This window comes from Centrocercus urophasianus, unplaced genomic scaffold, assembly GCF_019232065.1.
Source record: "Centrocercus urophasianus isolate 14NV4802_14NV808 unplaced genomic scaffold, USGS_Curo_1.0 seq_17, whole genome shotgun sequence".
NCBI lineage: Eukaryota > Metazoa > Chordata > Aves > Galliformes > Phasianidae > Centrocercus > Centrocercus urophasianus.
This window is the reverse complement of record NW_024884722.1, coordinates 22166040-22179531: the sequence shown is the minus strand read 5'-3', so window position 1 is coordinate 22179531 and position 13492 is coordinate 22166040. Positions and strand designations below refer to the sequence as shown.

Here is a 13492-nt window from a genome sequence, read left to right as displayed (position 1 = left end):
CCTTGTGAAAGCTTGTGTGTTGTGAGAAGTGGCAGAGTTATTCTGTATTGTGGTAGTCCAGTAAGTGCGATTGTTAGAGGCTGTTTGTTAGGCATCAGTATAAAATGTCTTGATGGTAGATCTGCTTGCATCTTTTATAGTTGTTATATGTCAATTTTAAACTAGCTAGTTTAGGTACTTAAACAACGTAGTCCCAAAGTCATACTCTCCAGGATAAGATGAGTAAATACAGTTAGCTTGTACTACTATTTCGTGCTACTATTGTTTGGTTATATCCATACCTGGGATAAGCTGGTTTAAAAAATAATCAGTTGGATCAGCTGCATTAAGATTCTGATCTGAAGCACTAAATAAATATATGGAAGACGATTTTACAATGTACAAAGAGTTTTACAATGTGTAAAGAGTTGCTTTGCAAATGCGTGTGTGAATGACTAAAATGGACCTGAATTGATTATGGATATAAATTTATATTTAAGTCTTGGTTTTTTTTTTTTTTTGTTTGTTTGTTTGTTTTTTCTGATCAATAGTCTGAACCAATCTGCATGTAATCAGTTATAGCAAATCATAACACAGTACAGAATATTTATGTCTTTCAGTAGTAAAAGGATTTTAAACTCATGCTTGGGATGCCAAATAATAAAGTTAGTGAATCTTTCCAAGGAGTTCAGACACTTAAGAATCATTGCAGGACATCTATTGTCCTATTTACACCTGTTGAAATAAGTCAACATTTAAATGTTGAATTGACTAGGAGATTGAAAGAATGATTTTACTAGTTTCCATTTGAAAATTTGACAACTTCTTGTTTGTTTCTTCTGTAGTTTAATGGAATAAATTTGAGAAATGCTACAGAGCAACAGGCTCGATTAATCATTGGACAACAGTGTGACACAATTACTATTCTGGCTCAGTATAACCCACACATGTATCAGCTTGGCAATCATTCACGATCAAGGTAAGAGTGGCTAGACTCAAAATAACACTTACATGTTCTTTTTTATTTCAGTATAGTTAATTTAACCAAAATTAAAAATGACTTCCTAGGATTAGGAGACTGTGGTACTTCAAACCATTTTTTTTTGTTAATAGTTGAGAAGTTTGGAAAGTTTCCCAAAATTAGACAAAGTGTATGATTTAGTGAAATATCTATCCCATTTAGATGCATGATCAAATCTCAAGATTGAGCTTTATTTTTCTCTTGGATTTATGGATAATGTAGATTATTTGACATATTAAAAAGTTTGTTTGCATCAAAAATATTTGACATTGGTGAAATGCTAGCCACTAGCCTTTCATTCTCTTTTCCTATTAGTTCTCGCCTAGAACCTGTGAGTAATCATTCCACCCCTCAAGGCAGTGGAGCTGCAACTCCTGACAATCATTCCATAATCGATACTGTGAGTGAACAGGATGAAGGAACAATGACACCCCCATCCAAACAAACCACACCGACCACAAGTCCCCGAAATTCCTTTAGGTACAGAACAATTTTTGCCTGAATGAAGAAAATAAGTATTGTCAGAATAGATGTAAAAAGTAGTTTTGTGTACATTGTGGACCGGTTGAAATAAGTTAGCAGACAAACTAACTGGGCTCAAGGTAAAACTGCATGATTTCAGTCTGTATTTGAAAGATTGAGTCTGCAAGGAGTGGAGGAATTGTAATATGAGACTGGTTTAGTTATAAGGATCTGTAAACAACATGAAGTTTGTTTTATATGACTATATCTGTACATAGCCTATTTTAAATAATAATTCCGTAGATATGCATAGGTTGCTTTGAGAGTAATGCCTCCTATTTATTTCTGTGGAAGCTACAATAAATACAAAGAGCACAATAACATTGTTCAGTACAGCAAATTGTCAGCTACAAAACACTCTGAACACAGTCACCAACATCAGCGCTGCAATTTCACCAGTGATGAACAAGAGCCTGCATGCCAAGTTTGTAAAAATCTGCCTGGCTGTCTGGAACATTGACTTGTCTTTCGTGTCACTGTCACCATTGCTGAAACACACGACCCACCACCTCACTGTTCTCATATCCACTGTTTCATCTCCATAAATGTTCACAACACATCAGAGAATGTCAGTAGGTGAATTTTTTTTTTTTTTTTTTCTGCATGGAGAGATTTAACTCCACACCTCTGCTTCATTTGCATTTCCATGTCAGATGCTATTTTGTCACACTGCCCCTCTGCTGCCATCTGTTGCACAGCAACAGAATGTAACAGAATATTGTGAGAAGGTTCAACCTCTACTGCCATACCACTAACATCTGCCTCTGTTGTTGTGGAACAACATAATAAAATAGGAGACATTACTGTCAGAGCAGTCCTCGTATATTGTTCATGGCAGCTAGTTGTTTGTATGCTCTTCATGCAAGATTTTAAATTGAACTATATCTGTTATTTCTTCCTATCAAAAGGGGCCCTGTGGACACAAACAAAAGGACCCCTGAACCAAGAACTGTTGTTGTTAAAAAATCCCAAGTGGATCTTGGGATCCAGATATGTGGTGGAAATCTGTATGGAATATTTGTATCAGATGTAGATGATGATAGCCCAGCTAAAGGACCTGATGGACTAGTTTTGGGTGATATGATACTTGAGGTAAGTTAAGAAAACTTTACTGCATGCAGACAAAATGTCTAGGATGATACAAAGAGGAAGTTGTACAGAGGATCTTGCTGTCTTGCAATAGGAAATGTTTTGTGAGCCTAACATGAAAACTGTGAAAATGATGCATAACCTTTATTCTGACTGCAATGTATGAAGATCTGATTATACAGACCCGGAGAACTGCCACCAAGAGCATAGGTTGCATGAGTTTGAAGGACTAATATATTCTACTTGGTATTATAAACAGCTATTCTTATCTAAATGGAAAATCTTGAATATATTTCTGTACAGACAACAAAGATAGGAGTATGGAACATACTGTGAAACAGAAGACTATTGAATTTAACACAATGAAATTCTAATCGGACTTTGGGGGAAATCATGAAATGTCTTTGACTTTACTATCTTTATTTGACACAAGACTATTTCTCTGCTTGACAGGACTGTTAAGATGCTGTATATTTTTCTTTTAATAAGCTTTTCAGATACGGCTGAACATTAATACTTTCTGACTGTTGAGATTCTCCCATTGTGTCTCTAGTATCCAGATGTAGATCTTGCTTAGAAATTTTCTGACTTCCGTCAGGCAACCTTTTTCCCTTAAAAAAAATTATTTCCTGTTTGAATTCTGCAGTTCTCAGCTTATGCTTCCGTACTACTTAAAAGAAGTGTAAGCTGTCTCTCCTGGTTATGCCAACTACATTCAGTTTGTGTTTTGCCTTTTATCGCAACTCCTGATAGACATTTTAAGGTACTAACTGCTATAGGTAAGTGACAAGATTTGCTTGTATGTAGGGTGTTCCATTATGAAAAACAGACTCGTTTTACATGGTTTTTCAAGCTCACCTAATTCTGTTGTCTGTTAAGATTTGTATCACGCTTAAGGGTTTTGTGTTTTTGTAGTATGGATCCATTGATATGCGAACTAAAACAGCTGAGGAAGCTTACCTCGAAATGTTGAAACCTGGAGAAAATATCAAAATAAAGACTCAATACAGAATTGAGGAATTTAATAGGATAAAAGAGCTTCCTGGAGATGGATTCTTTATCAGGTATTTGAGCATAATGTAATAACAAAGTAAAGCGGTTAGGATGATACTATCACAAAAGAGAATATACATCTCTTTTGCCACCTTTTAGAAATTCAAAGTTAATAATTTATCCCAGCTAGACTCTTTGACTGTGAATACACAATTTGTAACATAGTAAGTCTGCATGTTTCAATGTAAACTTCTGTGCTCTAATCTGTTCCATTTTCTTTGAAGAAACTTGTTCTGTGTTTCAGTTGATGGAGATCAGTTGAAGAGCATATTTATGTCTTTCTTTCCAGAGCACTTTATGACCGTGTGGCAGAGGTGGAACAGGACTTAAGCTTTAAGAAGGATGACATTTTGTATGTTGATGATACTTTACCACAAGGAAACTTTGGTTGCTGGATGGCTTGGCAGCTAGATGAGAATGCTCAGAAACTGGAAAGAGGACAGATTCCTAGTAAATATATGTGAGTGATAACCATACAAGTTACTTACCTCAGTCTTCAAAATTGTCTGACAAATGATAGCTGATGTAAGACTTGCTTGCTTCTGTTGGTTCTAGGAGATATTGATTCTCAGAAATCATTTTATGGGAGATGTATTTAAATACATTTCTCTACCAACTCAATTATACTGTCACTGAATAATAAATGGAAAACACTCATAGCCCAATGTTGTGATAGATAATTCAAGAGCAGAAAGTGAGAGTTACCACAGCAAAAATATGCTCTAGCGCAATGGTGCAGCACTTGTTCTTGTAAAGTACCAGTGATTTTATTTTTCTGTGGATAGTGATGTTAATGGAAAACTGCATCAAACACAATTGCATAATGTTGGTAGAACAGCTCAGGGACATGGAGGAATTAACATTTTTAAATTATTACCAAAATCACATTAATTATTGCCAAGTTATATATTTTGTTTGTTAGTCCCTCTGCTTTTCTTTATATTTTCTTCTAATAGTCTCTTCTCCATGTTGTAACTCTTCTACTACAGGATGGATCAGGAATTCTATAGGAGACACAGCATGTCTGAGACTAAGGATGAGAACAGCTCTTCCAAGACATTGTCAGCAGCAGCACGAAGGTCATTTTTTAGGAGAAAGCACAAACACAAACGGAGTGGTTCCAAAGATGGAAAGGATTTGCTTGCTCTTGATACAATCAGCACAGACTCAATCCCATTCTTGGATGGCAAGTACCTTTGTTGTACTCAAGAGGGTATCTTTTTGTTTTCAACTGTCTGGAGCAATACATTTAACAAATAACCTACCTTTCTGTATGGTATTCATATAAATGATAAATGTACACTTCTTGCAGGAGCAAAGAAAAAAAAAAAAAAACAAACCCAAAAAAACCTGTATTAAATAGTAAGCCAGATTGTCAAACTCTTTTTAAGAAAGGGTTTTTTTGGTAGTCTATTCCTAATAATTGACACTGATGTTTCATTTGCAGAGAGAGAGGGCTTTTGGTGCATTTTGATGCGTTGTTTCAATCATTCTTTCCAACTACTCAATTTCTGTCCGCATCACTTAATCTAGGCAGAAATCCTGGGCACACTCAAAAATCTTCAGTTTGTTTATTGCTATACAAAAGTTGTATTGATTACAACACTCCCTTCAACCTAACAAATTAAGTGACTAGTGTATATTGTTCACAATATTAACACAAACTAGGAATTATTCCTTTTAAAAATGGGAGGGGTTGGAATTGTGAGGTTCAGTTGTTTTTGTTTTTTTTTTTTTTTTAATGTCTTTTTTTAAGCTGTCAGGTTGGGAAAATTGCAGTAATTGATATAGTTAGCATTTTTGTATTTCTGAAGGCCCTTCTCTGCTGAAAAGCAGATGTGAAGTTGTTTTCACAATTACAGTTACCACATTATCTGAGGAATGCCAGGAGAATAATATCTACTTTTATAATTCTTTTTTTGGTGTAGATTCTGCAAGTCTGGCATATCAGCGTGTACAGAAAGTGGACTGTACCTCTCCTAGACCCGTGCTTATTCTAGGACCATTACTTGATGCTGTGAAAGACATGTTGGTCAAAGAATCCCCAGGAAAATTTTGCAGATGTCCTCTTGGTAAGTATGGGAATATAACTAATTTCTCCTGTGTTAGATGGTAGCATCTGTATGTGAATTAAATGGTAGCACAAAGGCAGAAAAAAGGAATATCTTCATTTACAGGCTACTCTGTTAGTTCTTGTTCTGTGCCTAAAAAGTAGGAATGAGCAGTGATTCTCTTCTGATTCCATGTAACAGAGGTTATGAAAGCTTCCCAACAAGCCATTGAGAGAGGTGTGAAGGATTGCCTATTTATAGATTATAAACGGAGGAGTGGACATTTTGATGTGACAACTGTTGCTTCAATAAAGGAGATAACAGAAAAGGTGAGTCACTATTAATGCTGTAGTTCTTGGTAAGATTTGCATTATATAGTCATTCTAAGGAGCAGGGAAAGTGGAAATTTTGTCTTGGCATTGTCCAGCAAATTCTTCCCCAGGCCACAGAATAAAATAAAATAAAAAAAAAAGTTATTATTGTAACTACTTAAATACAGTTTAGTGTTAGTCCATCTTTGTAGAAATCACAGAATGACCTGGGTTGGAAGGATCATGAATCGCCAACCCCCATGCAACAGGCAGGGCCACCAATCTCCCCATTTATTACAAGACCAGGTTGTCCAGGGCCCCATCCAACCTGGCTTTGAACACTTCTAGGCACGTGGCATCCACAACCTCTCTGGGCAGCCTGTTCCAGCACCTCACCAATCTCATAGTAAAGAGCTTCCCCCTGACATCCAACCTTAATCTTCCCTCCCTCAACTTAAAACCATTTCCCCCTTGTCCTGCTGTTATCAACCCTTTCAAAGAGTTGATTCCCCTCTTGTTTGTAGGCTCCCTTTAGGTACTGAAAGGTTGCAATGAGGTCACATTGCAGCCTTCTTTTCTCCAGGCTGAACAAGCCCAGCTCCCTCAGCTTATCCTCGTAGGGGAGGTACTTCAGTCCCCTGATCATCTTTGTGGCCCTCCCTCCTCTGGACCCTCTCCAACAACTCCCAGTCTGTCTTGTACTGGGGGCTCCAGACCTGGACACAGTACTCCATATGGGGCCTCACAAGAGCAGAGAGGAACAATCACCTCCCTGTTGGCTCATGTTAAGTTTTTCATCCATCAGGACTCACGGGTCCTTCTCTGCAGGGCTGCTCTCAAGGGCCGCTCCTTCCAGTCTGTATAAATGCCTGGATTCCTCCGGCCCAAGTGCAAAACTCTGCACTTTGCTGTGTTGAACCTCATCAGGTTCACTCGGGCCCACCTTTCAAGTCTGTTGAGTCCCTCTGAATGGCATCCTTCCTTCCACTGTGTCAACTGCATCACTCAGCTTGGTGTCATCAGCAAACTTGCTGAGGGTGCACTTGATTCCGTCTTGGGATGTGCATGTTCTTTTGCAGTGTTATTATATAAAGTTAGAAATAATTTTTTTTTTTAGAGTCTATGGTTTTGCCTCCCTATAAAATGACAGTTTAGTTGCTTGTTTCGCTTTTTTAAGCAGTTTGACTTAATGCAGTCATATCTGTCTTGTGAGCATAATGATCCTGACAACAGGTTAATTAACAGATGTTAATAAAAATCTATTCATTGTTTATAGTTTTCTGTCAAACTATACAGTCTTATTACTTTAACTCTTGTCTGTTTATGATTTCTGAAAGAACAAATGAATTTATTTAAATTTGGAAAAAAAAAAGCATTATATTTATCTCAACCTGAGATGAAGATTTTCATTTCATTAATACTTCAAATGCTTGGATTTCTGTTGATGTATGTTTTTTGTAAATGCAACTTCTTGCAGTTTTTCTTATGGGTACAAATTGTTCAGTAGCTGCTAAATGTTAAACACGTTGTGAAAGTGTTAGGTTGCTGTGATTTAAGTAAAGGAAGAAGTGGGGGATTTGTAGGTGTGCTTGTGCTCTCTAACTGAAAGAATGTTTTTCATTTACATTTAATCTTAGGATTGTCATTGTCTGCTTGACATCGCTCCTCATGCCATCGAACGGCTCCACAGTGTTCATATCTACCCTATAGTAATTTTTATTCGCTACAAAAATGCTAAACAAATCAAGTAAGTCTGTGAGGGATGTAGTTCTGTGATGTTTATTTTAACAAAGTAATTCTGAGTCTTTGTTATTTCTTTCATCCTAGTTATCTTAACTGTATATCAAATGCAGAAATTAATCCTCACGAAAGCCACCTGTGAAGCACATGATCTCGATTTTATTTTGATTGCATTACAATTATGTGAATCGTTCAGAAATCAAACAACACATAACAAACTCTGTGTACTTAAGGAGGTATTCAGGTTCTCAGTCACACCACTGTGTAAGCCATAAGATAGATATGATTGTGATTCATGATAATATTGGGGATTAAATGAAGAGCTTCATCCTTCTCAGTGGGGCCAAGTGTGAGAATGCACTGAGTTTCCTCTCTTACAATTTGGACAACTGATCCTTAACCTTGACTTTACCACCTTTGTTCTCCAGTAAAAGCAGCAATGGAAATCAGCCTTTTCCATAGAGCGAATGTATTGTGGTCTTGGCAGTGCTCCTTAAGTTATTGGGAATTTCTTTTTTAAATATAGTCAGGAACAGAATCTGGGAGTTAAAAACCCTGGTCTTTCCACTGATATTTTAGGAAGCATTTGTACCTTTTGATAGAAGTGGGAAAAGTGACGTAATCTCCCTACATAAGTATTAAGAAGTAATTTTGTTTTACTTCTACCGTCTTCATTTTGAAAGTTGAAGACTAATATTCTTGATCTTTAGGTAAATATGAGGACTGTTTAATAAAGAAGATAAGTATCCCCATTTTCAAATATGAGCAAGACAAAGTTTTGTCGTGTATTTCATTAGGATTGTGGAATGATATGGAATGATAAATGAAGCTGTCATATCATGATATCTTGAGCCTGTTTGAAAATGGAGTATTGAGCATCAAAGCTATTTATTTATTTTTTAAGTGTCGAGAAGCAAAGCTTTCTAACAGCTTTCAAGTAAGATGAACTTGCACTTGCCTCTGCCTGTTCTGGGCAGCTAAGGTCTTTCTGAAAAACTTTTTTTGTTTACCACAACTTCTGTCAGCATTCTGTGTATTTATTTTTTTTTCTCCCCACCTCCAGATGGCATAATTTCACAATCCCTCACAGCACTGAAGCTAACTAAGTTGTAATTATTTTTATTTATTAAACAAATTTTGCCTTATTTCTTGCTTTTATAAAGAACAATAGTTATTTTGGGTCAGTGCATATCTATATGACTTTACTAGTTGATTATAAACTTTGCCTCCTTTTACAGAATCCCCTACTGGGAAATCAAAGCCTTATTCAAAGAAAAGTACTACAAGCTTTGATCTAAATGAAGATTTTTTTGCCACTTCTCCTTAGGTTTTTTCTTATTTTATTCACAAGTTTGTATAACACTGACCTCATTGATGTGTCTTATATAAGGTGAGAGAGAAATAGGTACAAATGAGGAGAATATTCTCTTATGTTCCATTAGCACAGTGCTCTTTATTTTAGGCCCTTTAAATGAGCAGGGCCATGGTTCTAATTCTGTGTATAGAGCACTAGTGTTCTTTCTCCTTCAGCTTGTACCCAATTTCTGAGATGTAAGGAAGACTCTTGCTCTTTTACAGCAAATAGAAATCTGTAGAACAGAAATGATTCTCATGCCTATGTCAGTACTGCTGAACCACAGTAGATGGCAGTCTGTTCACAGCATTATGGTTGCAAATTATTTGGTTCCTCACATTCACCAAACTAAAGGCAATTATGTATTTCAAGTCAAATTAAAAAAAAAACGATAATAATCTTTTTCTTTCTATCTCTTTGTTCCTGTTTTCTTTTTTTGCAGAGAGCAAAAAGACCCGATCTTCCTGAGGGACAAAGTTACACAAAAACATTCCAAAGAACAGTTTGAGACAGCTCAAAAAATAGAACAAGAGTATAGCAAGTACTTTACAGGTTAGTATCTAGTCAGCGTTTCACTGGAAATACTGTGGCAATTTATTCACTTTATACTGTAATTTGAAATATGTTGTTTGATTCAAGGGGTTAGTTGGTTGGCTGTCATTTTTTCATTCTACTTCCATACTTGGCAACCTCATGCTCTGGGAGAGAAAATCTCTAGATACAAGTGCTGTCCTTTGCTTTTACGTGTTTTGATTTTTAGGAGATTTTGAATTTTGTATTTGAAGGAGAATCTGAGAATATTTTATTACAAGCCCAGACTACCAAAACTACAGCGAAGATAATTTAATAATGTTGTCAGCTTTATTACATATAAGGAATAATTTGTTCTGTAGTTATGTTAAAAGAAAAACAAACTAATGAACAAAAAGTGCATTGTAATTTAAAGTAATTTAAATTTAATTTAAAAATGCATTGTAATTTAAAGTAAAAAACGTCGGAGGCCTTTTTAACACTTTTAGATTTGTAACTCAAATCTTGGACTGCAGCTAATATTTTCCCAGGGGAATGCTGCTGTGTTCATAAATTGCCTGTACTGGTTTCAGAGTATACTTTCTTATGGTTCTATATGCATTCAAGAGAGTAACGGTGGAATCCTATCCATTTTAACGTGAATGGCGACACAACTTAAAATGAAGAAAAAAAAGTAACAGCACCCAAACCAAACAGAACTCAACCTCAGGCTCTCAAAACAATGGGATTCTTACAGAATTATTTTGAAATATACCTGCCAAGCACAGAGGAGTGGAAGGTGAAGGATACATTTAGTATAGAGCTGTCATGGTGTATCCTAAGACAAATGTTAATCTAAATGATGTTCATGCACTATCTTCTGCTAATTGTTAAGGCATTGGTTGTATTATAATCTCACTCTGATAGTGAAAGTGGACTCACTTAAACAAGGTGCTTCATGTGCCTTCTCACGTGGCTTGTGGGAGAGCCTCCCTCTGTTAGTGTTAATATAGCAGTCTCCAGCTGTCATCAGCTTTTCCAGATGATGGTAGTCAGATAGGATTGCTGTTCAAGCTGCACTGATGTGTAAGCTTGTTGAAATCATAACTTGGTGTATAAGATAAGGCTGTAGTTAAGCATATTAGGTCTAGTAGCTTCCTCACGAGGCTGTATGGGATACTCTGCAACTTAAACTCTGTGACTACTTTAAGTGCTGCCTTTTTTTTTTTTTTTTTCTTATGAATCATTTGAACTGGCTTTGTTTCCTGTACCAAATTATAAGCACTACTTGTAATCTAAGTTGTTCCTAAATGCCATTAATCACCTTTCATAGGCTTTGTTCTTTTCTGCATTCTGTATCCAAATTTATATGACATCAGTACCTGCAGTGTATACTGCAGAGTTACTTACATTTTTTACACAAATTAAATTCTGTCTTCTCAGAACTGGAAACTACATCTCAAGCTTTGTAGACTTCTGTATGCTTTCAGCATTAGTGTTAGGCCAGATGTTTAATTGATGTATTTCTTAAGTCACGAAGTTTCTCACTTTTTAAGTCTTAAGGGTTCCACATTTTTCCCTTCTGTGTCAGTGTTGGCCTTTTACTTCTTATATAATACTACTTATAACTGGTATCTTTAGCAAGGGCAGAATGCAGGGTGTTCTTTGTTTACCTCTTGAATCAGTCTTCAGGGAATTGCTTGCTATTGGTCGTGTGTTCTTTGAGTATAATTGCTAGTAAGAGTTGAGGTAGCAACCACAGCTGTTTTATTTTGCTCTGCGTTCTGTAAGCTGCCTCTTAATTTGTTTCTAATATTTGCAAATAGTACCTAGTTGCTACAGCTATAGTCTCCATGTATATTACCACATAAATTCAAAACCTGTAGCACTACGTGCTGAACAGAGAAGGCTTATTATATTGTATGTTCTGACCATTTTTAGACTTAAACTGCCACCTGATGCCTCTGAAAATAGTATATGGAAGACTAACAAAACAGTTGTCTTAGTTAATTATACCCATCAATTCTACTGCTTCCCTGGGCTATTTCAACAGCTAGCAGAAGGGACTGTATACTGACATTTGACTCCTTGCTCTGTTTATTCTTCTCCCTGTTATAATACTTATGCATCTGGAAAATATTGAATTGAGTAAATTAATTCTGATCTGTTGATAAACATCATAAAAATGCCCAAGACTGCTCTTTGTACTTAGTCATAACTGTTTGTTTCAACCTAATTTTTTTTTTTTTTTGGGTGGGGGGGGAAATCTTTTTCTCTAGGCATTGTCCAGGGAGGAGCCCTTTCAAGCATTTGCACTCAGATTATGACAACTGTCGATCAAGAACAAAACAAAGTCCTGTGGATCCCAGCTGGCCCACTGTAGATTTATTTTTGCTGTGAAACTGCTTTGCAGGTTTAAATAACCAACTAACTTTCTATTCAATGGACTCTGCCCGTTTCTGTCTTTATAAAGATGTAAGTAAGTGATTCCTGTTTCATGAAGGGGAACGATAACACTGAACACAAGAAGAACCAACAAGGCATTTGGGAAGGGTAGATCACTTCACCGAGCTTGTCTCTTCTGCTATACATGTGACAGGTTGGCATGTGGGTTACAACCTGTGTGGACTTGTCCATAAATAATGAATTTAGCAATGCTGCAAAACCCTGTAGAACAACAAGTTTACAAAAACCTTTTCAAAAGTATTTGGTTGTTGCTGTTTACTTGAATGTCTTTTTTGTTGTTTTTGTTTTATTTTATAACTCTGTGTCCTTTCACAAAATGAGGTAACTCTCCAAAACAGAGTGAAATTCTGAGTATGAGTGAATGGTTTATGCACATGACTCTTACCTGCAGTTTTTACCATTTCTAAGCACATTGACTTGACAACCAGATAATACAGGATTTTATTGGTACGTCTTGGGAGTAAGTTCAGAAGGAAGTACACTCTTTTACAGGGCAGACCACTGTTTGTATTATGTCAACACTTGTCTGTCAAAGACATTGTTTCTTGTCTTATGCATGAACCTGATATTTAAATGTCATAATATAACTGAACAATCCAAACTTATTGTGTGTTGAGAAATAACAATTTTTGGTTGTTGGGCCTGGATAAATACAGGTGGGCAAGAGTCGTAAGCTAGGCCTAGCATGCTGTGTTCTGTCACTTTCAGATACTGTAAATATGGAAAGCTTACGTTGGTGCAATTTTGCAGGGTAATTCTGAAGCTTTGTATTTCAGTGTGTAGCATTCACATAGTTTTTTATTTAAGAGCAGCCACAGGTTTAGGGCTCTGATTAAAAGCCTGTAGAAAGGTACTGAATTGTTAATGTTTTCACTGTAAAAAGTAAGTGATTGTTTAGTTCTGATTGCAATACTTACTTATTGTACCAAACTCCATTGTATCAGTTTCCTTTTTGTTTGTTTGGTTTTTTTTTGTTTGTTTTTTTTTTTTTTTTTTTTTTTTGCACTTCTGACTCTGTGTTCCTAACACAGATTTTTTACCTGTCTCTTCTGTCTCTTGTGCCATGTTTTTTGGGTACTGTATTTTAATTGTTTTTAAAATATAATTTCAGTAGAACTGCTTTTCAGTCGTTGTTCCTAACATTTCATTATGTAGGGGTTTCCAGTTTTACACTACAACCTACAGTTTTGTTTGCAGCTTGTTTAAATGAAAAAGGGATTCTTCTTGCACAGGTCTTCAAAGAAACATTTGGTCCTAAATTTAAATTCCATTTTGCAGATGCTATTTTATAGTTCAAAGTACTATATATAGTTACATGCTATATAGAGAGAGTATTTTTGAACTGTAATACATACAAAACATATATATATATACAGTATTATTTTATTTACTATTC

At 36.0% G+C, this 13492-nt stretch overlaps 1 protein-coding gene across 1 annotated transcript in view; it reads left to right on the top strand.

The window, feature by feature from the left end:
• Positions 1–13212, top strand: part of DLG5 (discs large MAGUK scaffold protein 5) — a 99160-nt gene extending 85948 nt beyond the window's left edge. Inside the window, exons 23-33 of the mRNA XM_042817957.1 lie at positions 825–958; positions 1316–1480; positions 2431–2614; positions 3527–3675; positions 3954–4124; positions 4654–4850; positions 5593–5736; positions 5917–6044; positions 7664–7773; positions 9563–9672; positions 11910–13212. Coding sequence (XP_042673891.1) covers positions 825–958; positions 1316–1480; positions 2431–2614; positions 3527–3675; positions 3954–4124; positions 4654–4850; positions 5593–5736; positions 5917–6044; positions 7664–7773; positions 9563–9672; positions 11910–12013 — 1596 coding nt within the window. The 3' untranslated portion in view covers positions 12014–13212. The remainder of the gene's footprint in view (positions 1–824; positions 959–1315; positions 1481–2430; positions 2615–3526; positions 3676–3953; positions 4125–4653; positions 4851–5592; positions 5737–5916; positions 6045–7663; positions 7774–9562; positions 9673–11909) is intronic.
• Positions 13213–13492: the final 280 nt, after the last annotated feature.